This window comes from Paramisgurnus dabryanus, chromosome 12 (assembly GCF_030506205.2).
Source record: "Paramisgurnus dabryanus chromosome 12, PD_genome_1.1, whole genome shotgun sequence".
In the NCBI taxonomy this organism is placed as follows: domain Eukaryota; kingdom Metazoa; phylum Chordata; class Actinopteri; order Cypriniformes; family Cobitidae; genus Paramisgurnus; species Paramisgurnus dabryanus.
In genome coordinates this window covers 21,064,740-21,087,349 of record NC_133348.1, presented here as the reverse complement: position 1 = coordinate 21,087,349, position 22,610 = coordinate 21,064,740, and the positions used below count along the sequence as shown (strand labels likewise).

At 38.6% G+C, this 22,610-nt stretch overlaps 1 protein-coding gene across 4 annotated transcripts in view; it reads left to right on the top strand.

Moving 5' to 3' along the window:
• lnx1 (ligand of numb-protein X 1) overlaps window positions 1-22,610 on the top strand; it is a 44,292-nt gene that overhangs the window by 5,231 nt on the left and 16,451 nt on the right. Inside the window, exons 2-3 of one of the 4 annotated variants that reach the window (XM_065257147.2) lie at window positions 455-968; window positions 21,651-21,895. In XM_065257147.2, coding sequence (XP_065113219.1) covers window positions 541-968; window positions 21,651-21,895 — 673 coding nt within the window. In that variant the 5' untranslated portion in view covers window positions 455-540. Of the gene's footprint in view, window positions 1-454; window positions 969-6,167; window positions 6,845-21,650; window positions 21,902-22,610 lie in introns of those variants that run through there. The other 3 variants (XM_065257146.2, XM_065257149.2, XM_065257148.2) reach the window with 3 other exon arrangements.

The window sequence follows — 22,610 nt, the reverse complement described above, 5'->3', positions numbered from 1 at the left end:
AGTTTCATAATCGAATTTTGAGATTAGGAATTGGATTTCAATCATTAACATGGCCTTACTCAGTCAATATTAAAGATATGACCATGCTATAAAACTTTTCTGTTGTGGGACATTTTAAAATCCCAATCTTCTTTATTTATACTACCAAATGACCGTTCTCTCTCCAGTTGGGTTGGGTTTATTCAGAACTTTAGGATATTCAGAATATTTTGTTACCAGAAATATAAATACGTTTTCAATGAGTTTATTCATCCTTTTGACAACTCAGAAAATTAAACTCAAATAAAAGCGATGAGTTACAAACGGTATATAAAAATTATTTGTCTTTTTTTTGCTTTTTGCTAAACTGTGTGCATGTGTCTTTGGGTGTGTGCACCTGCCTTTCCAGCAAACAAGACACACCTATTTCCCACAAATGACTTTGCTTGTTTTTTGTTGTGCTTTCCCCATACAGGTGGATGGGTTAAAACAAATCCCTCCAACTGTGAAGAATCACAACCTTAGTAACCATATTAACCCTTTAGTCTAAACCCGCAAGCAATGAGTGATCAGGAAGAGGCAGGCGCCGTGGGGATGGCCGAATGCGGTGCCACTGGGGGCACTCCCACCTCCCCTCCACCTGATCTATGCCGCGTCTGTGGACAACGGCATCTACAGGAGGAGAACCATGAATATAACTATAAGGAAGAAGTGGATGATGACCTCATGTGCCACATTTGCCTCCAGCCATTAATACGGCCCCTGGACACACCCTGTGGTCACACTTACTGCCAGGAGTGTCTGACAAGCTTTCTTTTGGAAAGTGACTTCTGTCCGGTGGACCGCACCCCGTTGATGCTGCAGACTTGTCGCAAGTCCAGCCTGCTGGTCAACAAACTTCTAGATAAACTGACGGTGTCCTGCCCCTTTACCGAGCACTGTACCGAAGATTTGGCCCGTGGAGAGCTGGAGGGACACTTTAAGAGCAGGTGAGGAACTCTCTTATATGCAATAGTGACCGGAACTAGATTTAATCTTTTGTTAATGTCATTCAGGTTAGTGCATAAAAGTGTGAGATGGACAATGTGATTTAACCAAGGTGTACATATTCTTGGATCAGCATCATTTGTCGGTCATTTGCATTTTAAAAATGTGCTTGTTAACCCTTTGAAGGTCTACATGTACAATGACAGGAAAAGGCAATCATCATCATTATCACTCATTAATCACATACAATTATAGAAAATAAAGACGGAACAAAAATTCACTTTGGCGACCGCTAAAAGAATATAATTCAGGATAAACTCCTAAACATAATATCAGAGGGCGGGCCGGATTTGAATTTGACACCCCTGTTCTATGACATTTTGTAGCTCCATAATTTTTAAGAGGTGTGCATGTGATTTTAAAGGTGCCAAAGTATGCATTGAAATAGAATGTTAAATTGTTCTCTGATATCTACATAGAAAGTATTTGGCTTTATTAAGGGCAAAAAATATCCAGAAATGGTTTACATGTCCATTTACAACCCTAGGATTTGCCCTCCTATACTAAGCTAGTGAGCTGGTTTTAGCTGGTCTCCCAGGTTGGTTTTAGCTGGTTTTGCTGGCGTAGCAAGCTGGTCTAGCTGTGTTTCGTCACTTTTTAAGCTGGTCTAGCTTGACTTAACGGGTCAGGCTAGAAGACCAGCTACTGCCACCTTAAACCAGCTAAAACCAGCTACCAGTTTTTTACCGGCTTTCAGTAGGGCTTAGAATTAAATGGTTTAATTTTGCCCTATTTGGAATGGTCATGAATAATAATGTTGACCTCTGCTCTAATTGGCTGTTTCGCAGTGAAGCAAACAAGGCTCATGTCAGTAGCTCACATTAGTACCCTACTGAAAAATCCAGCTAAGACCAGCATAAGCTAATAGCTGGTTTTAGCTGGTTTAAGGTGGCACTAGCTGGTCGAAGCTAGTCCTCCCAGTCTTGCAAAGCTGGTCATGCTGGTGGGTCAGCTGGTCTTCCAGTCTGACCAGCTAAGTCCAGCTTAGGGTGGCCATTCGTGCCAGTTCCGCCGGACACGTCCCTAACATGTTTTCGGGTGCGTTCTCCCGAAGTCGCGTTGCTCGACCGCATACGTCATCGAGGTTCTCACATTTCAGTTAAAATACATTAGAAAATTAAGATTTATTTATTTTAAGACATACAATCATTGTAGTTTCATTCTTGCCTTGAAATGTAACGGTTGCTTTTCTGAAATTGAACCCGAAATATTAAACCTTGATGACGTTTGTGGTCGACCAACACAACTTCCAGAGAACGCACCCGAAAACATGTTCAGGACGTGTCCGGCGGAATTGGCACGAATGGCCACCCTAGTCCAGCTAGACAAGCTTAAAAAGTGACCAAAACACAGCTAGACCAAGTTGCTACACCAGCAAAACCAGCTTGCTACACCAGCAAAAACCAAGCTGGAAGACCAGGCAAACCCAGCCCACCAGCTTATGCTGGTCTTAGCTGGATTTTTCAGTAGTGTAAACAGACCTTATATGTTTGAGCATGTATCAGACGAAGATACAGATTTTGAAGAACAACATTTTGTTTGGAGATTGGAAATGGACGTTTTTGAGTGGTACGTTTATTTTTTTTTTCAGTATGGACCTGCAAAACGCAACTGGAATGTCAATAGGGTCTTGAAAATATATTATGAAGGTTGAAAAACTACAAAGTGTCACTTTAATGTGTAATTTAATATTGAGCGTACATCAAAAGTGTAATGTCACAGTCGGTGTTATGTTAAGATTGGCCTCTTATTAGTGATCTTTTGCATAAGGTTTACATAAGAATGAGGAAAAAATAATGTTTGAGGCTTGCAAACTGTCATTACCATGTACAGAGCTCTTATTATTCATCTTTGCCTAGGTAAATGCAGTTTTATATTATTTACATTATATATACAAAATTATTTTATTCAGTTTTGCAGGATAGTCACCAAACTTACCGTTCAATACATTAAACTGTGCATTACCACACTCTTATGTTTGATATATGAAGACATAGTAGTTAAGATATTTTATGACTCCTCCAGTATTTAATATATACATATATCAATACCGTACTGTATATGTCTGAGAGACACACAAGTCTGTTGTAATGCACAGTTTAGGATATTGAATTGCATAGGCAATTTTTGTTTTGTTCGCTGTCACTGTAATTGCTTAATACAACTGTACTGATGCATGAAATTTAGTCTTCAGTTTCTCATTGGCATTCAAAATGCGCTCCTTATTCATTACCATTCACCGAAGGCTCTTGTCAGTGATTGTTTCAAACAGAAGACATGTGTCAAGCACATCTCGGTCTGCGTGCACTTGTTTGCCCGTTTGTTTGTTTCTCTGTATTCTTCGGTTTTGTGTTCCTCAGAGGTGGCACCTCAAAGTGACCTCTATTTAACAGACCGAGATATCTTCCACCTCAGTGCCTTTGGGAACTATATGCTAACTAACGCTTTTCATTGGAACGCTCACTCTCTCCATTTTCAAGATGGTGGAGTCTATTTCGTTCCCATGGACTGCGTCTGAATCATTAGCGCTCCACAGGCCTGAGGGCCTCCATTGAAATTGATTGCACTTTGTTACTCGCGGTAATGGAAAGTTTCCCTCTCATTTAAAACTCCACTTATGGAAACATAATCAACTTGCCCTTTACTCCACTCAAGCAAAAAAGCTACGTTTGTTTCTTTCCATTCTTCTTCCCCTCCCACATCCCCTCTTATACTGGGCTCTTAGGTTCTCTGATCATCTTTCTTTGTCTTTCGGTTCCTCTTCTTTGTTTCTCCAATGTGATTTGGAAGCTGGAGTTCTTAGTTGGTTGAGGACTGTAAATTGGGACGTCGTTCAGAATGGGACGGGACTTGAAAGGGACAGACGCTTTTGAGGACCAGCCAAAGACTCACTCTGTGTAAGAATAGCCTTCCTTGCTTTTGTCTGTCAACTTGTGTTATTTGACTTTTGACTGCATGCAAAGGTCTAAGTTTTTCTGTGGCTTAACTAGCACAGCGCCTCATTAGCAATGGCAATGCCATGGGTTCAGATACACTGGAGCACACATAGGGGAGAACGGGGCACAACCTAACGCTTTTTGGTCATTCAAAAAATATTTGAGTTTGATTAATTATATTTTTACACAAGCAACACACATATCTGCTACAAACGAACATTTAAAGTTTGTTTCTAGTACTAACCATTATTGGACAATTACACCAATTACACCAAACGTGACAGAAGTGCAAACCCCATAGGTGGTAGGGGGTTAGTTGTAACACTTGCTAAAAATTAAGTTTGCAGGCAAATATTTCAATACTATTTGTCTATATACTTGAAGTGGATATTGTTTATATATCTGTCTATAATATACAGGTATCCACACTGTATTCATTCATCCAGCCCTTTTCTAACAATAGTTCAATTATAAATGGATACAAATGTCTAAATATGTGAGAAAAAGCAGCACAATTATTACAAAACATTTTTTATATGTGACCCTGTCTGCCATACTACAGTTCAAAATCAAATTTTGAGATAATGAGCATCAAAGTCTGATTTTAGCCATTCATTTCATTATGATTTCAATCTGTGATGTGACCTTATTCAATCAATATTAAAGATATGAACAAAAATTAATTTTGATAATACAGGCACATTTATTTTGTTGGCAGCCAGCAATCATTTGTGTAGCTATTTAAAACAACAGCAAGAATTACGCTAACGTTAGCGGTTTTCATATCGTTTGTGCTGAGGGGTTAGTTGTAACAGGTTTACAATTAACCCCGCTGGGTCAAAATATTTTTAAGTCCACCAAAAAAGTTGCTAAGAGCTGCAGACATTTTCAAAATGATGCTATGTTTTAGTCAACGAGATACTGATTAATATGATATAGCATTGAATTTGGTATCTTACACACCCAACTTAGAAACGAAAAAAAGCATATGATGAAAAAATGTACTTACATGCCACCAAAACACTCGTTCATCAATAACTCTCTGGAAAAACATAATACATTTCCAATAATTTGCAGGAGACGGTCTTTTGGCAGCGTGAAAAAAATACCGGAAAAACAAAACGCTCAACCTTGTGCAACAATGTAAACAGTCCGTGTTACAACTAACCCCCGCGTTAGTTTTTGCCCCGCGCACCCCTATATATATGGCCAGGTGTATACTTTACATGCACTGCATGTACCTAAAACCTGTGAACTTGCATTTAGTATTATCTTCTACGCGTTATATTTGTGTCACAGCATTTGGGACCCTTTTGATTTCCACTATTTCACTTTAATATCAATCTTTGACATGACCTTACGAAGTCAATATTAAAGGTTATATACTAGTCAACATTTGAAGTGGATCAAAAAAGTTTATCAAAGTTGTCCTAAGACAAGAATGGGTATTAGGGATTGGTTTTATGTAAACATTTATTAAAGGTTTTGATCCAATTCGAATGTTGACTAGTGTATTTTCACAGAATGTTCTTTACCTTATGTAGAAAACAGTAAATCACAAAACATAGTTTTTTCATACTATGGAGCTTATTTGTACTGCATGGAGTAGTTTATCGTGCATGCTGTCTGTGTCAGCTTAATTTATTGTTTGCATTGAAGCATGCCTAGATGTACTTTGTCTGTTAGCGTGCATAAGTTTGTGCTTGTGTTGCATGAATTTGGTGTTCTATAGACTTTCCTGGAATCTTGGTTTTAATTAGCAGGGAGGAGTGAATAGGGCCTTAGGCTGTCCTTGGGCTCTCTCAAGCGCAAAAAGTATTGATACATGCACATTAATATCCAGGAACCATATCAGTATTGAAACTGCTTTATAAAATGTGCGGACCCTTGACCTCAACTTAACTCTGTTTGACTAATAGTGACCCATCTTGTCCATCCATATGTCTGTCTGCCTACCTATATACAGTACAGTATTCTCCACATGTCTACCCCCCACACACGTACACATAAACACACACGCCCCTCTTCATGGCTGAATGAACTGTTAATCCACGTAAGGGGGTGGTCTATGCCACATGCTCTACCTTTGATGCATTAGGTAATGATAGATGCACCAACCAACCCTGTATCTCCCCCCTCTCTCCCATCTCAAATGGTTTCCTCCACCTCTCTCTCTCTCTTTCTGTAGAGCATGCTGCAGTATAAGTCAGAAGCTGTGTTGCCACTCTCATATACAGTCTCTCTCCATCTCTCTCTCTCTTTCTCTCTCTCTCTCAGCAGCGTGTGGGCTCGTGAGCGTAAATCCTCTTATTCTTGGACGATGCCCAGGACAGATTAGACTGCAACCATCGCATCCGACCGGCGTGCCAGCGAATGCTACTGCCTGGTTCTTCTTCTTCTCCTTCTACCTCACATCTCTCTTTCTTCTCGGCCGTGCACCTGCGCTGGCTCCAGACTCTGCTCTTCTTCTTGTGTCTTTCTTCATCCTGCGCTCTGTTCGTCTCCATTGGCAACGCTCCTAATTCTGCCTCTCTGTGCATTGCTGCTGATCTTTTTGCTGCTGACCGGGTTGAATGCCTGAGGGATGCAAGAGAAGGGAAAAGTGGAGACACTGAGTAACCAAGCAAAAACGAAGAATAGCTTTTACTTGAGTGGAAGGAGGGAGGGGGGTTGGCACTTTATTACATAGTATAGGAAAGACTGCATCCAGTTCAAGGAAAGAGAGACAAAGCAAACAAGAGAGAGAGAGAGAGAGAAAGCGAAGCTAGGAAGCCCTGGAGAGACGGGGTCATGAAGGCTTTGCTGCTGTTGGTCCTGCCCTGGCTTAGTCCAGCAAACTACACTGATAATGTGGGCAACCTGCACATCCTCTACTCTGAACTGTGAGTAACACACACATCGGCTCACCGCAATGTGTGTGTATGTGGCGTGTATGTGTCCTGTGTGAGTTAGAGAGCCATATATACACAGTGAAGTCACACTGTATCCCCATCCCCATCCCGCACTGCAATGTGTGCAGCTGGTTGTGTGTGTGTATTTGTTTGTGTTCATCCATACATCATTAACAGTGACGTGCATAAATACAAAATGATCACTTTGAACTATCTGTGCATGCATACCTGAGTGTGTTTGTGCGTGCATGCAAAAGGGTTGTGTTTTTTGTTGTATAGAAGTTTCTAAATGTGTCTTTTGGGAAATTTTGAAAAATTTGTCAATGGTTGTGTAGCAGAGGATAATGGTTAGATGGTGAGGAAGGTTGGAAAGCGGGTTTTGTTTTGATGCGACCAAACAGTGAGGCACACTGCAGCACGGCAGAGATGACCTAATGTGTGTGTGTGTGTTCAGTCAGGTATATTTTCACATCCAATAGTCAACAAGCAATAATATTTAAATCGTATAATATTATTATGGCTGTTATTTAAATTACACATGTCAAATATATGACAAAAATGAAAATTCTGTCAAAATATACTCATCCTCATGTTGTTACAAACCTTTGTAAATGTCTTTGTTTTGATGAACACAAAGGAAGATATTTTGAGAAATGTTTGTAACCAAACCGTTCGTGGACCCCATTCACTTCTATAGTAGGAAAAAAGAATACTATGGAAATAAATGGGGTTCACGAACATTTCTCAAAATATCTTCCTTTGTGTTCATCAGAACAACAAAATTTATACAGGTTTGTAAAAACATGAGAGTAAGTAAATGATGACACAATTTTTGGGTGAACTATCCCTTTAACTACTGTGTATCATTTTACTTGTTATTGCAAACTCTATTGCATCTATCAATATCAAAATCGATATCTAATCTTTATGTACATATATGTGGGTTGCGTGTGCAAAACAGACTACGGCATCTACACGCGCACACACTCATCACCATTCAGAAAGACACAGTTACCCAAACCCCTACACACACAAACCCACTGTATACTCATTCATCAAGCACATAAAAACATTCAAGCTGACCTCAAAATCACAAAATATTCCTTTAAAGAGAAATGCACACTGCAGTAAACACAGTTGTGGACGTTCTCATGCTTTTGCTGCACTATTGAGAAGAGACTTCTGCATTCATAGAGCGTGTGTGTGTGTGTTTGGGTGAAAGCTGGTTATATTGATCCCGGGCCGGGACTTTGGCAGAAACACGGTGGCGTGTAAGTGTGTGTGTGTGAAAGCCTCGGCATCGTACAATAGACTGCATTAGAAATCCTCTCCGAGTCTAGACTATACACACGGCACAAACCCACATAAACTGTTATAAACAGAATAAATTACGGAGAGGTATTCTCATAGAGGGATAATGTGAATGGTGAGGAGAGACAGACAGATAAGGTAATTTCCCGGACCATCTGTCCGTGAGTTTATTTGGCTGGGATCTCGGAGGACAAGCTCTTTTGCTCTCCTTTATCACCCTTTGTGTATGTGGGTCAGCATGTGAGTCATGTTTACATTTTATGATTTATATCCATGTGCTTGTCGCTAGATCTGCAATGAATGTAGAAGAGGAGAATTGAGAAAAACGGACAGAATGGACAGAAAAGTGAAATGGTAGCACAGTTGTTTATCTTCATCCTGTGTGATTACAGAAATCTGCCCCTTTTTCTGTGTGTCTTCATATTTGATGTATCATTATCTATTCCCTTTTGTATTTTTCTCTGTCTGTGAGTTATCGGCTCAGTGGATTTTCTCACTACAGATGTCTCTGATGGACATTTGCTCATGAATATGAACTGTACTGTAATAGTTAGGCATATCTTACTGTTCTGACCCTACAACCAGTTATACCCAAACATTAGATTATAAACACTGAGTCGAAGTGAGCAATATTACTGCATGCTGATGTCACAGAAACAGAAAACGGTTGATTGACAGGTGGATATGCCGTTCTCCGCCACTATTCTGGGTACATTACAAACCGAAGGAACACATTACTGTGATTGCTGTTTGTTCACATGCATTTCTAACTATTTCAAATGGTGTTTGCATTATCGGCTAACAAAACGTTTTGAGCTCCATAGTTGCATTTAGTGCTGTCTGTTTGTGATCGGATCGTCCAAAATGAATGTTGATATACAGTAGCAGGTGTAAACAGCGCATTTTTGTGTGTGTGTGTGTGTGTGTGTGTGTGTGTGTGTGTGTGTGTGTGTGTGTGTGTGTGTGTGTGTGTGTGTGTGTGTGTGTGTGTGTGTGTGTTTGTTAAATGCTCTGATTAGTTCTGCTTCCATCCTGCCAGCACTGATATCCTGACTGCTTGATCTCTGCTGATGCTGCCCTTGTACCTCTGAACACTCAGCCTCTCTCTCCCTCCCTCTCTCTCTCTCTCTCTCTCTCTCTCTCTCTCTCTCTCTCTCTCTCTCTCTCTCTCTCGTGAGATGATTAATTGGACTTGGAATTAAACATCCATCTCTTTGCACTGTTGCAGATGTGTATGCAGATGCTTTATTTGTAGGTGTGTATTGTTAGAGACACAATACTTGATAACCATTATTACTAAAACTGCAGAGGGTTTAGCCTGCTGTCGAAGGTGGTCTTTTTGTATGTTTAATGAGTTTTTTGTTTGTTGTTGTTAATACTGTATTACTATTACAACTCATCAGGCAGTTCATATATTGCAAAGTACAGTAAACGTATATAACTCATTCTGAACACATTAAAGAATATGACTAGTATCTAGTGTCGTCCTATTGAATATGTTTGGGGTTAATATATCCTTACCAACAAACAATAAAACAAATCAATATAGGCAGTATGGCATGAATTCACATTTAATTATATTTAAAATTTATTGTCTCTGAGACCCAAACATCATGCATTTAATTGATGACGTCTGAAGCATTTTAGAGGTCACGTTCCTTCAAATCCTATTTTTTAAACGCCAGTTAGTTAGTGTGTAATGTTGCTATAATAGCATAAATAATAGCTGTAAAATGATAAAGCTCAAAGTTCACTGCCAGGCGATATATTTTCTTTAACAGAATTCGCCTTTCAAAGCCTACAGCGAACGGCCGGTTTGGACTACAGCCCTTTACTTCCTGCTTTAATGATGTCATTAAAACAGTTTTTTGACTAAACTCCGCCCACATGAACACGTCAGTGGCCAGCTAAGCTAACGGCAAGCTAAGCTGCTATCGAATCACAACACGCTAAACAAACTACACAATCAGAACTCATTACGTATTTCTAAAGGAGGGACAAGGAAGACATCAGCTGTTTTTTGGATAGTGAAAACAGCGCTATACAGATAAGTTAATTATGTAAAAAATACTGCGTTTTTTTACACGTGAAATATGAACACATATGTGTAAACACAATCAAAGCTTCAAAAACACAGAAAGAACGGGAGCTTTAAGTTAAAATATTATTTATGATAGCTAGAACATATTAACGTTAAATTTGTTTTTAAAATTGGCCTTGAGCGCACTCATACTGTACATGTTTTGCTTTCAAATCTGGTTATGCAATTCAGTGAAGGTGTATCCTGTGCATTGTATAGTTGTACGGGCATGCTATCATATCTCATGTTGTCTGCGTTGTTGAATATGTCTAGACATGTTTTATCAGGTGGTATGTCAGAAAAATACGACTCGCATGTAGCTGTTTTTGCTGTTTTGAACTCTGTCTGTCTCTTCACATTTCACAATTTTCAACCACTCGGAGGGGTGTGATGGACCTCAGTTATGTCATTGATGTGATGTCAGGTTACCTACGGCAACAAAATGTGTACATCACACTTCTCCAGGGCTCGTCTTAATGTCTTGAATTTAAGGGACTGTTTACACAAAACCGTGTTAAAAAAGGGAAACCTTTAGTTGTTTTGGCTGTTCATTTACATAACAACAACATTTTAAGAGGATGAATATGCAAACTTTTAAAAGTCAATTGAAGTTTTTGAAAATGATACAATTATCATCACTGTGAAAATTACAAAAAATTGGGAAAACGGTGACGTTATGCGCATAGATATTACCTTTGAAATCCTTCCTTTTAAGGAAGTTGCGTCACTTTACCGCCATATTTGCAATGCCTCCATGTTTTGTCAGAACAAGACCTGTCGATTCTGCGCATGTGCGAAGTCTCTCTCCCAGAGGATTAGCGGTTGGCCCTTTTTACTGGGAGGCGGGACTACTGCGGCCATTCTGACCATTGTGATCTCCCCTATTCATATCGCATGTGACGCATCTTGTTAATATTAAATATCTTTTATATTACATGTTAAATCATCAACTACTGGCCTGTCATGCTTAATTCAGACTTTTTATTTGTCTCCTTGTGACAGGGATTGTTTTAACAACCTTGTCACCTGAACACGAAAAACACATAGGAAAACTTTTAGTATATATAGTTGTATAAAAGTAACAATTATTGTTGGGTTGGTGGGTAAGAATACAGATCTTGTGAAGCAGATATATTGTATTTGATGAAATTGATTTGATGTTTTTTTTTTTATTTGTAGCATATACAATCATTGCAATAAGTTTGTGGTGATCTGACTCATGTGTCAAGATGGGTGATGTAGTTTATTAATGACATTTTCATTTTAAATGTTTAAAGCAGTTGTGCTTTTAATTTACGTCCTGTGCTTGGGCGGATAGACAGTGTTATGGGTAAAACATTACCATTTCAAAACCGTATAAAGCATCTCTGCAGATCCTCAGCTATCACATTGTGAATCACACTTTTTATTAACCTCCCCTCAAGCATTTTATTTACAGCCGTGTCTAGCAAAAAAGCATTTTGAGACCTCAGTCAAGCTGTTTTTGTGCACAAGAAAGTATCTCATGTAAAAGGCATCTAAAAATTTAATGAATGGCAGGTGAACCCAAAACCAGACCAATTGATGGCTTCCCTCATCATATCTAATATCAGTCTTGTCATAGTTATCTTCTGTGAAGGTCAAAGTGTAAGGCTGTACCTAACCATGATTTTGATGTATGTACCTGGTTCTGGTTCATATTATGGTTAAGCATGAATGGGTGGGGGGGTTTATTAAGTTATTGAATCTGTATACGTGCATTTGTGTGTGTTCGTGTTTGGTTGATGCCTCTGGTCAGACAGCAGCGTGTCATCATCAGGGTGACGTGTGCATAGTGAGAAAACAAGGCCGCGTGTTACCGCGGTGACCTTATTTTCATGCATAGTGAGCGGATGACCGATGAGTGTTCTCAAGTGACATATCCTGCGGCTCATTCAGTGACCGCATAACCCATCTACTCATCTAAGACAACACACAAACAACACAGAGGGAAACAAAGAATTCTGGGATGTTCCCTACACATGTAGTCTCTATATTGTAAATAAGATATAGTAATGTTCACAGAGGAGCGAATTAACATTTTGCGTTTGTTTTTGGAGGATGAGCCCACACATGTATGTATGCCTTAAAGGAACAGTATGTAGGATTGTGGCCAAAACTGGTATTGCAATCACAAAACATGTGGCTAAAGCTGGTACTGCAATCACACAGCTGGTGGCCAATATACAAAACGACAACATAAACATCAGTTGAGGGCTGCAACTCCACTTTTTCAATGATAATATCCTGGTTATACCACTGTTGTCAGTGATATAAGTATTTGAAATGAAAATTATTTCTTAATGTCTAGTGACATTTCAGGGCCATTTAATGATTAATTGATATAAATTTCTTACATACAGTTCCTTTAAATATAATTAAAATATTTGTATGCTTACTTTAGTTCATTTATTTACTAACATTATGAAGTATATATATTTTATCACTTTCTCTTTCTCTATAACATTTTCACTCTTTTTACACTTTTATCCAAAATGGCAGTAGTAGTATTTCCATTTCCTGGGGCTCAAACCCATGACCTTTTGTATTGCTAATGTGATGCTGTACCATTTGAGCTACAGGAACATTACTCACTATGGGTAAATAATAAGATACCACACTCTTAGCAGGGAGTAAAACACTGTACTGTCTTTGAGTAGTTTAGCAAGACTTACAGATTGCTGTACGTTTTCACTCTTTTCTGCAGTTGCTCTGCGTCCTCTTGCCTTTCTTATCAGGTTAATGATGATGAGGAGCAGGAAGAGCAAAAAAGCTGTTGCTAATTCAACACTTTAGCTGCATCTGAGACAGAAAGTTGGCAGAGATCTTTCCCTGCTCAGCACCTGAGCTCAGGGCTGGATTTGCACCTGCACTGGCAGCCCTGTCCCTGCTTTGCATTCTGGGAAAGAGCTAAGCAGTTTAACCTACAGTATATGAGCAAGAAACAGAAAACAGTTTCTATTTGCATGGAAAATACAGCAGGAATAAACGATTTTAAATACTCCTCCAATACTGTAAAAACAGCCAAAAACATATTCCGTATTTGTTGCGGGTACAAGGAGTGCCGGGTTCAAATCCCAAACTGTGGGAAAAGTTATTAAAAAAATGTGAAAGAAGGTTGAAACTCTAAATTGTACTCATGAAATATAAACATTTCAGAATGATTAATCTGCCTACAGTACTTTTTCAACTATGGAAGATATAAATACATTTATTGGAAGTTGCACTAAACAAAATCCACTTTGGTCAAAAATCTGAAAAAAAAACCCCATTATCTGGTTCCCTGTCTGAATACAAATGATGCATTTATAAAAGCATAAGCAGTGATGCAAGATCTCTTTATGTCACAGTGCTATAGGCTTTGAAGACCACATATGTGAAGATTTCTGGAAAACTAGGCCAGACAGAGCTGCTCAAGTGAAGATAAAGTGTGAATACACACACACGCGGTTTAAGCAGATGTATATTTTATCCCGCAAACCATCGGTATAAAGCAGGCACGTGCACACTCATGCACTGCACGGGTACGCACACATACCTCACATACATCGACTCAGGGAACCAAGGCATGTTACCTGTATAATTCATTTACAGAGTTTTGTCACGGCTGTCCTTGGCTAGCTGTGAATGAATTTGTGCAGCCACACAATAGCACAGCACATGAATGGAGCACATGCAGAGGTCAAACTGAATCTAAGAACTGTTTGGCATGTTGGGCCTGTTTGTGCCCACTTGGGAATGGGTCAGTTGTATCTAATTGTCAAATGAAAAAGGTCTCAATGTTAACTTCATCCCATACCCTGTGTTGCCGTGCACACACTGGATAACTAAAGCAGATCACTGCCCCGATTCCACAGAGAGAAAGAGAGAGAGAGAGAGAAATAAAGTCAATGCGGTCGCTCGGTTGGCGGTGGGGGGCTGGTGGGGGATAGAGGGATGAACATAAATCTGCTGCTGTCTTCATCCTGCTGCTCTCATCAGAGAGAAATGGGGGGAGGAGTGTTAATGTAAAAAAAGTGTAGAGAGAAGATATAAATAAACAATAAAAGAGAAGGGATATATCACAGAAAACAGTAAAGGAGAGAGACAGAAGGAGAGAGAGATAACTGTCCTTGCAGGCTGCCAGTGTGACGTCATTGGTCGGCTGAGTAGGTCACATGATACTGTTTCATAGGATGAGGGAAAGTATGGGAGAACCTGTTCAAGGTGTCAGTGTGTGCATGGGAGGGATTTTTTTATTTTTTTATTTTTAGCAACCCTGGAGTCACCTCAGCAGCAGTGGTTTGACTCTATTTTAACTCTTTAATGAGTTATTTTTCTCTTTTGATGAATCATTTCAATCAGATATCTCTCTGGGTGTGTCTATGTCGCACACTCCAGGATGCAATAATATGTGTGATGAGCAATCAGTCCTTAATGAGATACACTATCATCACCAGTTTTCCTGTTTACTGCGTGTCAATGTTGAATAACTTCCTCTCATCCCAGGATAATTTGCAGAGACTGTGTAAATACTGCGCCTTGATCTGTGACTTACTGTAGCATAATGTCACATCTGCATTAACAAAATCCATGGTGATCATTGGCTGTCAAGTTGTTGTTCATTATAAACTATAGGGTCAGGGTTAGTATCTTAGGTTAAGAGTTAAAGGAAAACTACAGTGTTTTTCAATATTTTACTATGTTCTTACCTCAAATTAGATGAATTAATACATACCTATCTTTATTCAATGCATGCACTTTTAATCTTTGTACAGCGTCTCGTGACTGTGTTAGCATTTAGCCTAGCCACATTCATTCCTATGGCTCCAAACAAAAGTTTTATTTTGTGCCACCATACTTACTCGTGTAATTACTCATGTCAAAATTTGTATCACTTAAAACTCATCTTTGAGCATCATAATAGCATATGTAAAAGTGTTTCCTGCGACAGTAATTTCTTTATGCTTTAAAACAGCTTGAAAATAACTCTACACCCATTCCTCATTTACTATCTATAAATTTAGTATCTTTAGTATCTACTTTAGTATTTAATATCTATGAATATTTAAATTAGCCCTTGCCTCTTCTCAGTCGCACCAACTCAGACCATTGATATGAATATGTGAATTAGTCATCATCTCCACTCAAACGCACCAGCTCAGGCCATAGATACCGTATATATATATATATATATATATATATATATATATATATATATATATATATATATATATATATATATATATATATATACTTGAGGCTCGATGTGCTGCGGTGATATGTGAATTCCTTGTTGCATAGCTTACACACAACCATGCTCTTATCGATGCTTCCATCCGTTCATTTTTTATAAAAGAATTTCCCATCCACTCAGCCAACCAAAGCGATCTCATCAGCTTCTTCGTTCATGTTCATTGTGGTTTGTTGTAGTCTGAAGTCTTGAACTCTAGTTGGTGCTCCAGTATAATCGGTCCGCCGAAACTCATCCAATGAGAAATGTTACGCGATGCAAAAATATATATATATATATAGGGCCGGGACTTTAACGCGTTAATTAAGATTAATTAATTACACAAAAAATAACGCGTTAAACATTTTTAACGCATTTTAATCGCACTTATTTTTGCACCGCGTAACATTTCTCATTGGATGAGTTTCGGCGGACCGATTATACTGGAGCACCAACTAGAGTTCAAGACTTCAGACTACAACAAACCACATTGAACATGAACGAAGAAGCTGATGAGATCGCTTTGGTTGGCCCCGTGGATGGGAAATTCTTTTATAAAAAAACGAACGGATGGAAGCATCGATAAGAGCATGGTTGTGTGTAAGCGATGCAACAACGAATTCACATATCACCGCAGCACATCGAGCCTCAAGTATCATCTCAATGCAAAACATATGTACATGCTAAGTTTGCATCACACAATGCATATACGCAAATTGTGCGTTTGGAGCACATATTTTTTCATTTCAGAGCTGAATCTATGCGGCACCCACACATATCTATAGCTCAAACTACTGCTCCACTACTGTTCAGCTGTGTTGATTGGTTACATGTCACATGTTTTGTGATGTAGGATTTTATGGAGAAAATACTTAGCAATGGTGTTGAATGATGACTTTGCACATGGCTTGTCGTAAAGCATATTAAAAAACATCACATAGAGACTCTGAAATTACACACGGCACCTTTAACTGATTCACATTATGCTTTAATCCGCTATCCAGATTAATTAAAATGGCAGTCAGGGCGTAAACGCAGGTTTTAAAGTTTAAAAGGTCACCAAGGTCATAGAAGTATAACAGGTTGTAAGCTGGGGGATTTAAAAACATTTCACAAAAATGAGTTTACTTTTCTTGCTATATCTCTCTAAGAGTGTATAATCCTCCAGACAGTGAATTACTTACCACTAAGATCCAAATAGCAGATCTGTGTCTCCATCTCCCTCCCTCTCTGGTCTACTGCTCCGTAAGATTATTACTTTTCTTAATCCCGTCATATCTTCCTCTTACTGCACTGATGCACTGATCTTCAGTCCCATCAGCAGATTATGCACAGATAGGGAGAAAGACACCTCATTTAACAAACCGCACAAAGATTAGTGTGTATTTATTTGCACATTTATCTCTGCCTCTGTGTTAGACTAATTAAAGAGATCAGATGGATCCAATATCAACACTTTCCCATAATGTGTTTCTCTTCTCTCTTCACCCTATAAAGTAGCCAATAAAGGGGCGGTTTCCCAGACAGGGATTATACCAGTCCTAGACTAAAATAAATGTAAGAGCTGTCCAAACTGAAAACAACTTGCACTGACATATCTTAAAATACATTAGTGCCCTTTGTTTTGCCTCAAAAAGTAATGTTTTTAGTAAGGCATGTTTGTTAAAACTAGTTATATCAAACTAAGGCATAGTGCTGGTTTATCCCTGTCTGGGAAAGCACCTCAAAGAGTTTGATACCAAATGAAAGACGGCGCTTGATAACTGGTTTATTCTTTATTTCTCGATCTGAAACTATCACATCCACTATATCAGCTGTGAGGTGAGTGCAGGCGGGGATAAACACAATATCCTGCAGTTTTCAGATGTCAATTGAAACTAAAAGTGCTGCAGTTTTGTCAGAAATGCATTTTGTGCTGGTGCAGCGTTGCGTTGCAAAGCTGTCTGTCGAACAACTAAAGTCTCTGGCTTGAAAATGCAATGCCTCTTTAAATGCTGCAGTATGAGTGTGTTTGTGTGTTTGTGTGTGTGTGTGTGTGTGTGTGTGTGTGCGGACAACTAGAAGAGTACTGATCGCATGCTGTGTGATTATCCTACTGCATGTGTCTGGATTAGCAACGTAGCTACAGAGGATTCAGGGGGAAGGGATGGAGTATACCTCTTATGTCTGTAAGATAGCACTTTAATATGTATGGAGTGAGGAATGGATTATTGTATTTGACACTGCATGCTTTAAAACTTACACATGGTGTCGTACAAAGATTAAAAGTAGTATTATGCACTAACATTGCATTAAAGGTAATAACAGCACATAATAGCAGTAAAAGGGCTGTTAGTTGCATTTATGCGCATTTCATGTGCGTTTCGCCAACAATTATATGGGCTAAAACCACAGCAAATACTGTAGGAGAAACACACATACCAACAGAAGTTAATAAAGAAGTCAAATATAGATGAATGACTTCATTATGAAGAGACCTACAACATAGTATTTTCGGTAACACTTTAAAATAAGGTTAACATTAGTTAACACAAACTAATAATGCACTGCATTTATACAGCATTTATTAATCTTTGTTAATGTTAATTTCAACAATTACTAATACTTTCTTAAAATCTTGTTAACGTTAGTTAATGCACTGCGAACTAATATGAACGAACAATTAGCTTTATAGAAGCTTTATTTCTATTAACGAACATTAACAAAGATTAATAAATACTGTAACAAATGTATTAATCATGGTTTGTTCATGTTAGTTAATACATTAACTTATGTTAACTAATGAATCTTTTTGTAAAGAGTTGATTTTACATAAAGACGCACTGTAAAACAAGTTGGTTTAACTTAAAAAGTAAGTTACCTAGTTTTTGAGTCAACAAATATTTTTAAGTTGAATTAACTCAAAATTTTAAAGAGCACCTCTTGTCCGATTCACGTTTTTAAATTTCCTTTGGTGTGTAAGTGTGTGTTAGTACATTAACGATATGCAAAAGGTACATACCCCAAAGTAAACGATGGCGTGAGTTATCGTCTCCAACGTAAATCTCTTTTCTTGGACTACAACAAACACACGGATTGTAGGCAACAGTTTACTTCCTGGGATTGATGATGCAGACAAGACCGACATTATCATAATTCCTCCCGCTTAAGACTTGTAGCCTGTAAGTTTACTCCTGTTAGCAATTTAATCTTTTAAACATGGTAAGGAGCGTCACGTTTCCGGCTGACGTCAGAGGTATTCAGGCAAATCACAACTTATAGATTAGCTGGCCAATCAGGGACACAGAGGTTTTCAAATCTGTGCGTTTCGTACAAAAATGTACGGTATAGTTTTTTAACCATAAACTATGCAGATACATTGTAACATCTCTTATCATTTGTATACCAAATTCACAAAATAACGTTGTTTTTAACAATTAAATAGGTGCTCTTTAAGGCAACTAAGTTGAACCAACACATTTTTATACAGTACAGTGTGGCTACTGTAGATAGTGAAGTAAAATACGTATGGTAATAAAGGTGTAGATTACCCAAAATTCTGTACTGCGGTTTTAGAGCACCTCTCAAGCGTTGTCTATGGTGCAGGTTTGACACTGTGATGCTTTGCAACATGTTTTTGACATTCAAACAGTTTGCAGGCAAATTAGATTATTTAATCATATTCCTTAGATGGCTCACTGTAGAAGTGAAGAAGATTTGTTGGAAGTACGTGAAGAAAACCATAGGAGTCTGGGTTCGGTGTCCAGGGAAATGATCGAATTAAATAATAATTGGGGAGAGAGATGGAAACGTGCATGAGATTTGTTAATCTCTCTCTGTGTGCTGCTTTGTGCCCTGCTGCCCATCCATATGGTTGCCTGTCTGTGTGTTGGTGAGGAAGAGATATAATGATAAAGAGAGAAAATGCATAAGGAAATAGGGGGCAAGGTGAATGAAACATGCCAACATTGATGATAAAATGTGGTTTGGCTACACAACAACCTTTGCTTTGGTGTTACTGTGTCTGTAGGTTTTATCTGTGGTTTCAGATTCTCAGGCGAACAAAGACATGGCTTATAGCTTCAGACAGCAGATTGTTACTTTATCTTTACCAGGAAAGCCTATTTTAATGAACATCTGTCTAAGCCCCTTAAAGAAGAAACAGACAAGACCATTGTGTCTGATCTTTGCTTTTGTTTCTAGCTCTCTTTTTTACATACTGTACATACTGTATACAGTATACTATACACTGCACCATTGTCCCTATAGGGAATAAAACCAGAAGTACATTAAATTGTTGCTTTGTCTCCATGGATTCCCTCTGTTATATAACATAAGGAGATGATGTTATACTCTCAGGTAATCACTGTAATTGCTTTTGATGGCTACAGCCGGCAGTTACGCTGCCCAATAGAGGAGGGCAAGAGTGCCTGTAATTTGCTATATAGTTCTGACCAGTTAGCAGTAAATTACTCAGCTAATCTTCCTACTGTATCTTAATTACTCGTCTGTCGTACTCCATCCATACCGCAAACCATAAATGAGAGATCTGACTGTCTGTTCATTCATCCACCCGTCTGATCATTCATCTGTCTCAGTCTGTTCGTCCATTCATGTGTCTGTCTCTGTCAGTTCGTCCATTTGTTCATTCATGTTTCTCTTAATTGCTTGTCTGTCTGTCCACGTGTCTGTCTTACTCCATCCATACCTTAATCCATAAATGAGAGATATGTCTGTCTGTCTGTCTATCCATCCGCCATTCTGGTTATTTATCTGTCTCAGTCAATTTGTCCATTCATGTGTCTGTCTCTCCGTCCATTTATCTATCCTTCTTTCTGTGTGTCATCATTCCATTGTATTACCTCAGTGGGCGGTTGTGTCATTAGGCTGCAGAATCGTATTTCAATACCAGGGTTAGGTGGGGTGATATGCGAGTGGTGTTTTTCATCACAGAAAACTCCAAAGGTGTAATTTCATATTGACACGCCGTTGATCGACCAGTGTGAAGTTATTGCCTTTCTTCAGGTTCCCAACAGGATTTTCGGTTTTTCACCTGCCCTGTAAAGGAACCCGAGAGAAAGCGGCCCTCGTTCTTTAGGGACTTTATTGAGTTTGCACACCTGAGGTACTCCGATCAGTGCTCAGCAGTAAGTGAGATATACGGCCGGTGTCAATCCCAAGCCTTTATTCTCTTTCTCTCTTCTCTGGTGTATGGTATGACAGGCATAAATACTAAGACAAAATGCTTTATTTTAAACCAGGTCCTAGGGGCATGGTATATCTCTTGGTACTGTACACATTTTTGTCTGCATGTGTCCATCCATTGATTTATCCCTTTATAGCTGGCCCGGAGAGAGATGTCTGCCACAGTGTTTGTTATGCTGTAGTAGCACCGTTCAGTTTAGTGTCACATGAGTTGATTTAATTGTGTTTTTGCAACCACTGTGCCACTTTTCCCCAATCCTGATGAAATTGACCAATGAATTCAACCACCCAGTTATGACTTTGACCCACCCTGGCAACCACACCAAACTGTCTAGCCAAGTCCTGCATGGGCCATCTCACATCCTAGAGCTGAAATTAGGTTCAGGTTTATTTTAAATAGTGTAATTAAGAAAATTGCCTGGATTTTATCTTACCAATGGTTATATCAGACTTTACATTTGGACTTATATACTATGGACCACCATGTTTCTTACCGTATTCTGATGGTTAATTGGTAATATATCTAATATGTGTTTAAGCATACCAGAGTGGCATTAAAAAATTATCTTGAATTTAAATATAAGTGTGTGGGAGGACAATAAAGTCCTAAACAGACAGATTAGTTTTGTAAAGCCGAGCATCAAATTTCAAAAGTGAGGTTTTTATATTTTATATTCTGCTCTTGTATTCGCTTCCCAGGGCGAAACGTGTTTGTTCGTTGGTTATCAAATCTAGCCTTACCGCAAACACTTAACACATCAGCGAAACAACAGTACGCACGTACAGTGATGTAGCAGTGCATATCTACTGTAAATGAATCAAGTCTACATGGATCCAGTCCAAAAACACTCTCTTTTATCAGTGTGATTATATTCAGTGTCCTTTCTGTGACTTTGCACTAATAATGGTGCAAAGAGATGATGACACGTTCATTGTATGGTAGTAATATATCTTGCTGACCTAGTTGTATACGCATGTGTGTGGTCTTACAGGTGTAAAGGAGCGTCACACTATGGTCTCTCAGCGGAGAGGAAACGGCGATCTCAGGAGGAAGATTGTACGGATAGCACCTCAGAGCTTACCGTGGCTGCCCTGCCCGGAGAGGGCTGCCCCTCCTCTGCTCTCGCTCTCCTGTCAGATGAGCCCGGATTGGTTAACCCCGCCTACGAGCCCAGTGTGGAAGACAACAGCCAATCCGGAAGCACCACAAGCCTGGCAGCACGCAGTTCAAGGAAGAGTGAGTGTGAGTGCACACATTATGTGTGTGTGTTTGTGTATTTGTGCACTAGTGTGTTTTCTCTACCAGTAATGAAAAATATGACATGTATGGTCACCCTAGTTTAGCTGTATCTGTATGCAAATGTACTCTTAATTCATATATAAATACTTAATAGTCATGACTTTGAACAAATATACATATTTAATATGAAGATCAAATTATATTAGATGCTCTGTAGAGATAAATTGCCCTCCCCGAATTAATTTCGAAGAAAAAATGTTTATTATATAATGACATGTTAATTTTATATATATATACATACATATACATATATACATATACATACATATATATATATATATATATATATATATATATATATATATATATATATATATATATATATATATATATATATATAGTCTCCTTGATACTATTGTAGAAATTTCCCTCTATGCACCATTTATGTAATTTAATACAAAAATAAATTAAATTGTTCATCTGAAAGGTTTTATGGCTAAACTGAAACACTCAATTGTTATTGCTGTTAAAGAAACAAGAAGCAGGAGAGTAGGATAAATTCACATATGCCATATGAATACTTTATGAGACCTGTTCCTGACCTCCACAAAGCAACTTAGATGGGTTGCTTTGTCTGACATCCCCTGGAAACATGAATTCAAGAGAATGGGCACAAAATATGCAGCATCATGGATGCAGGAAGTGCAATGAT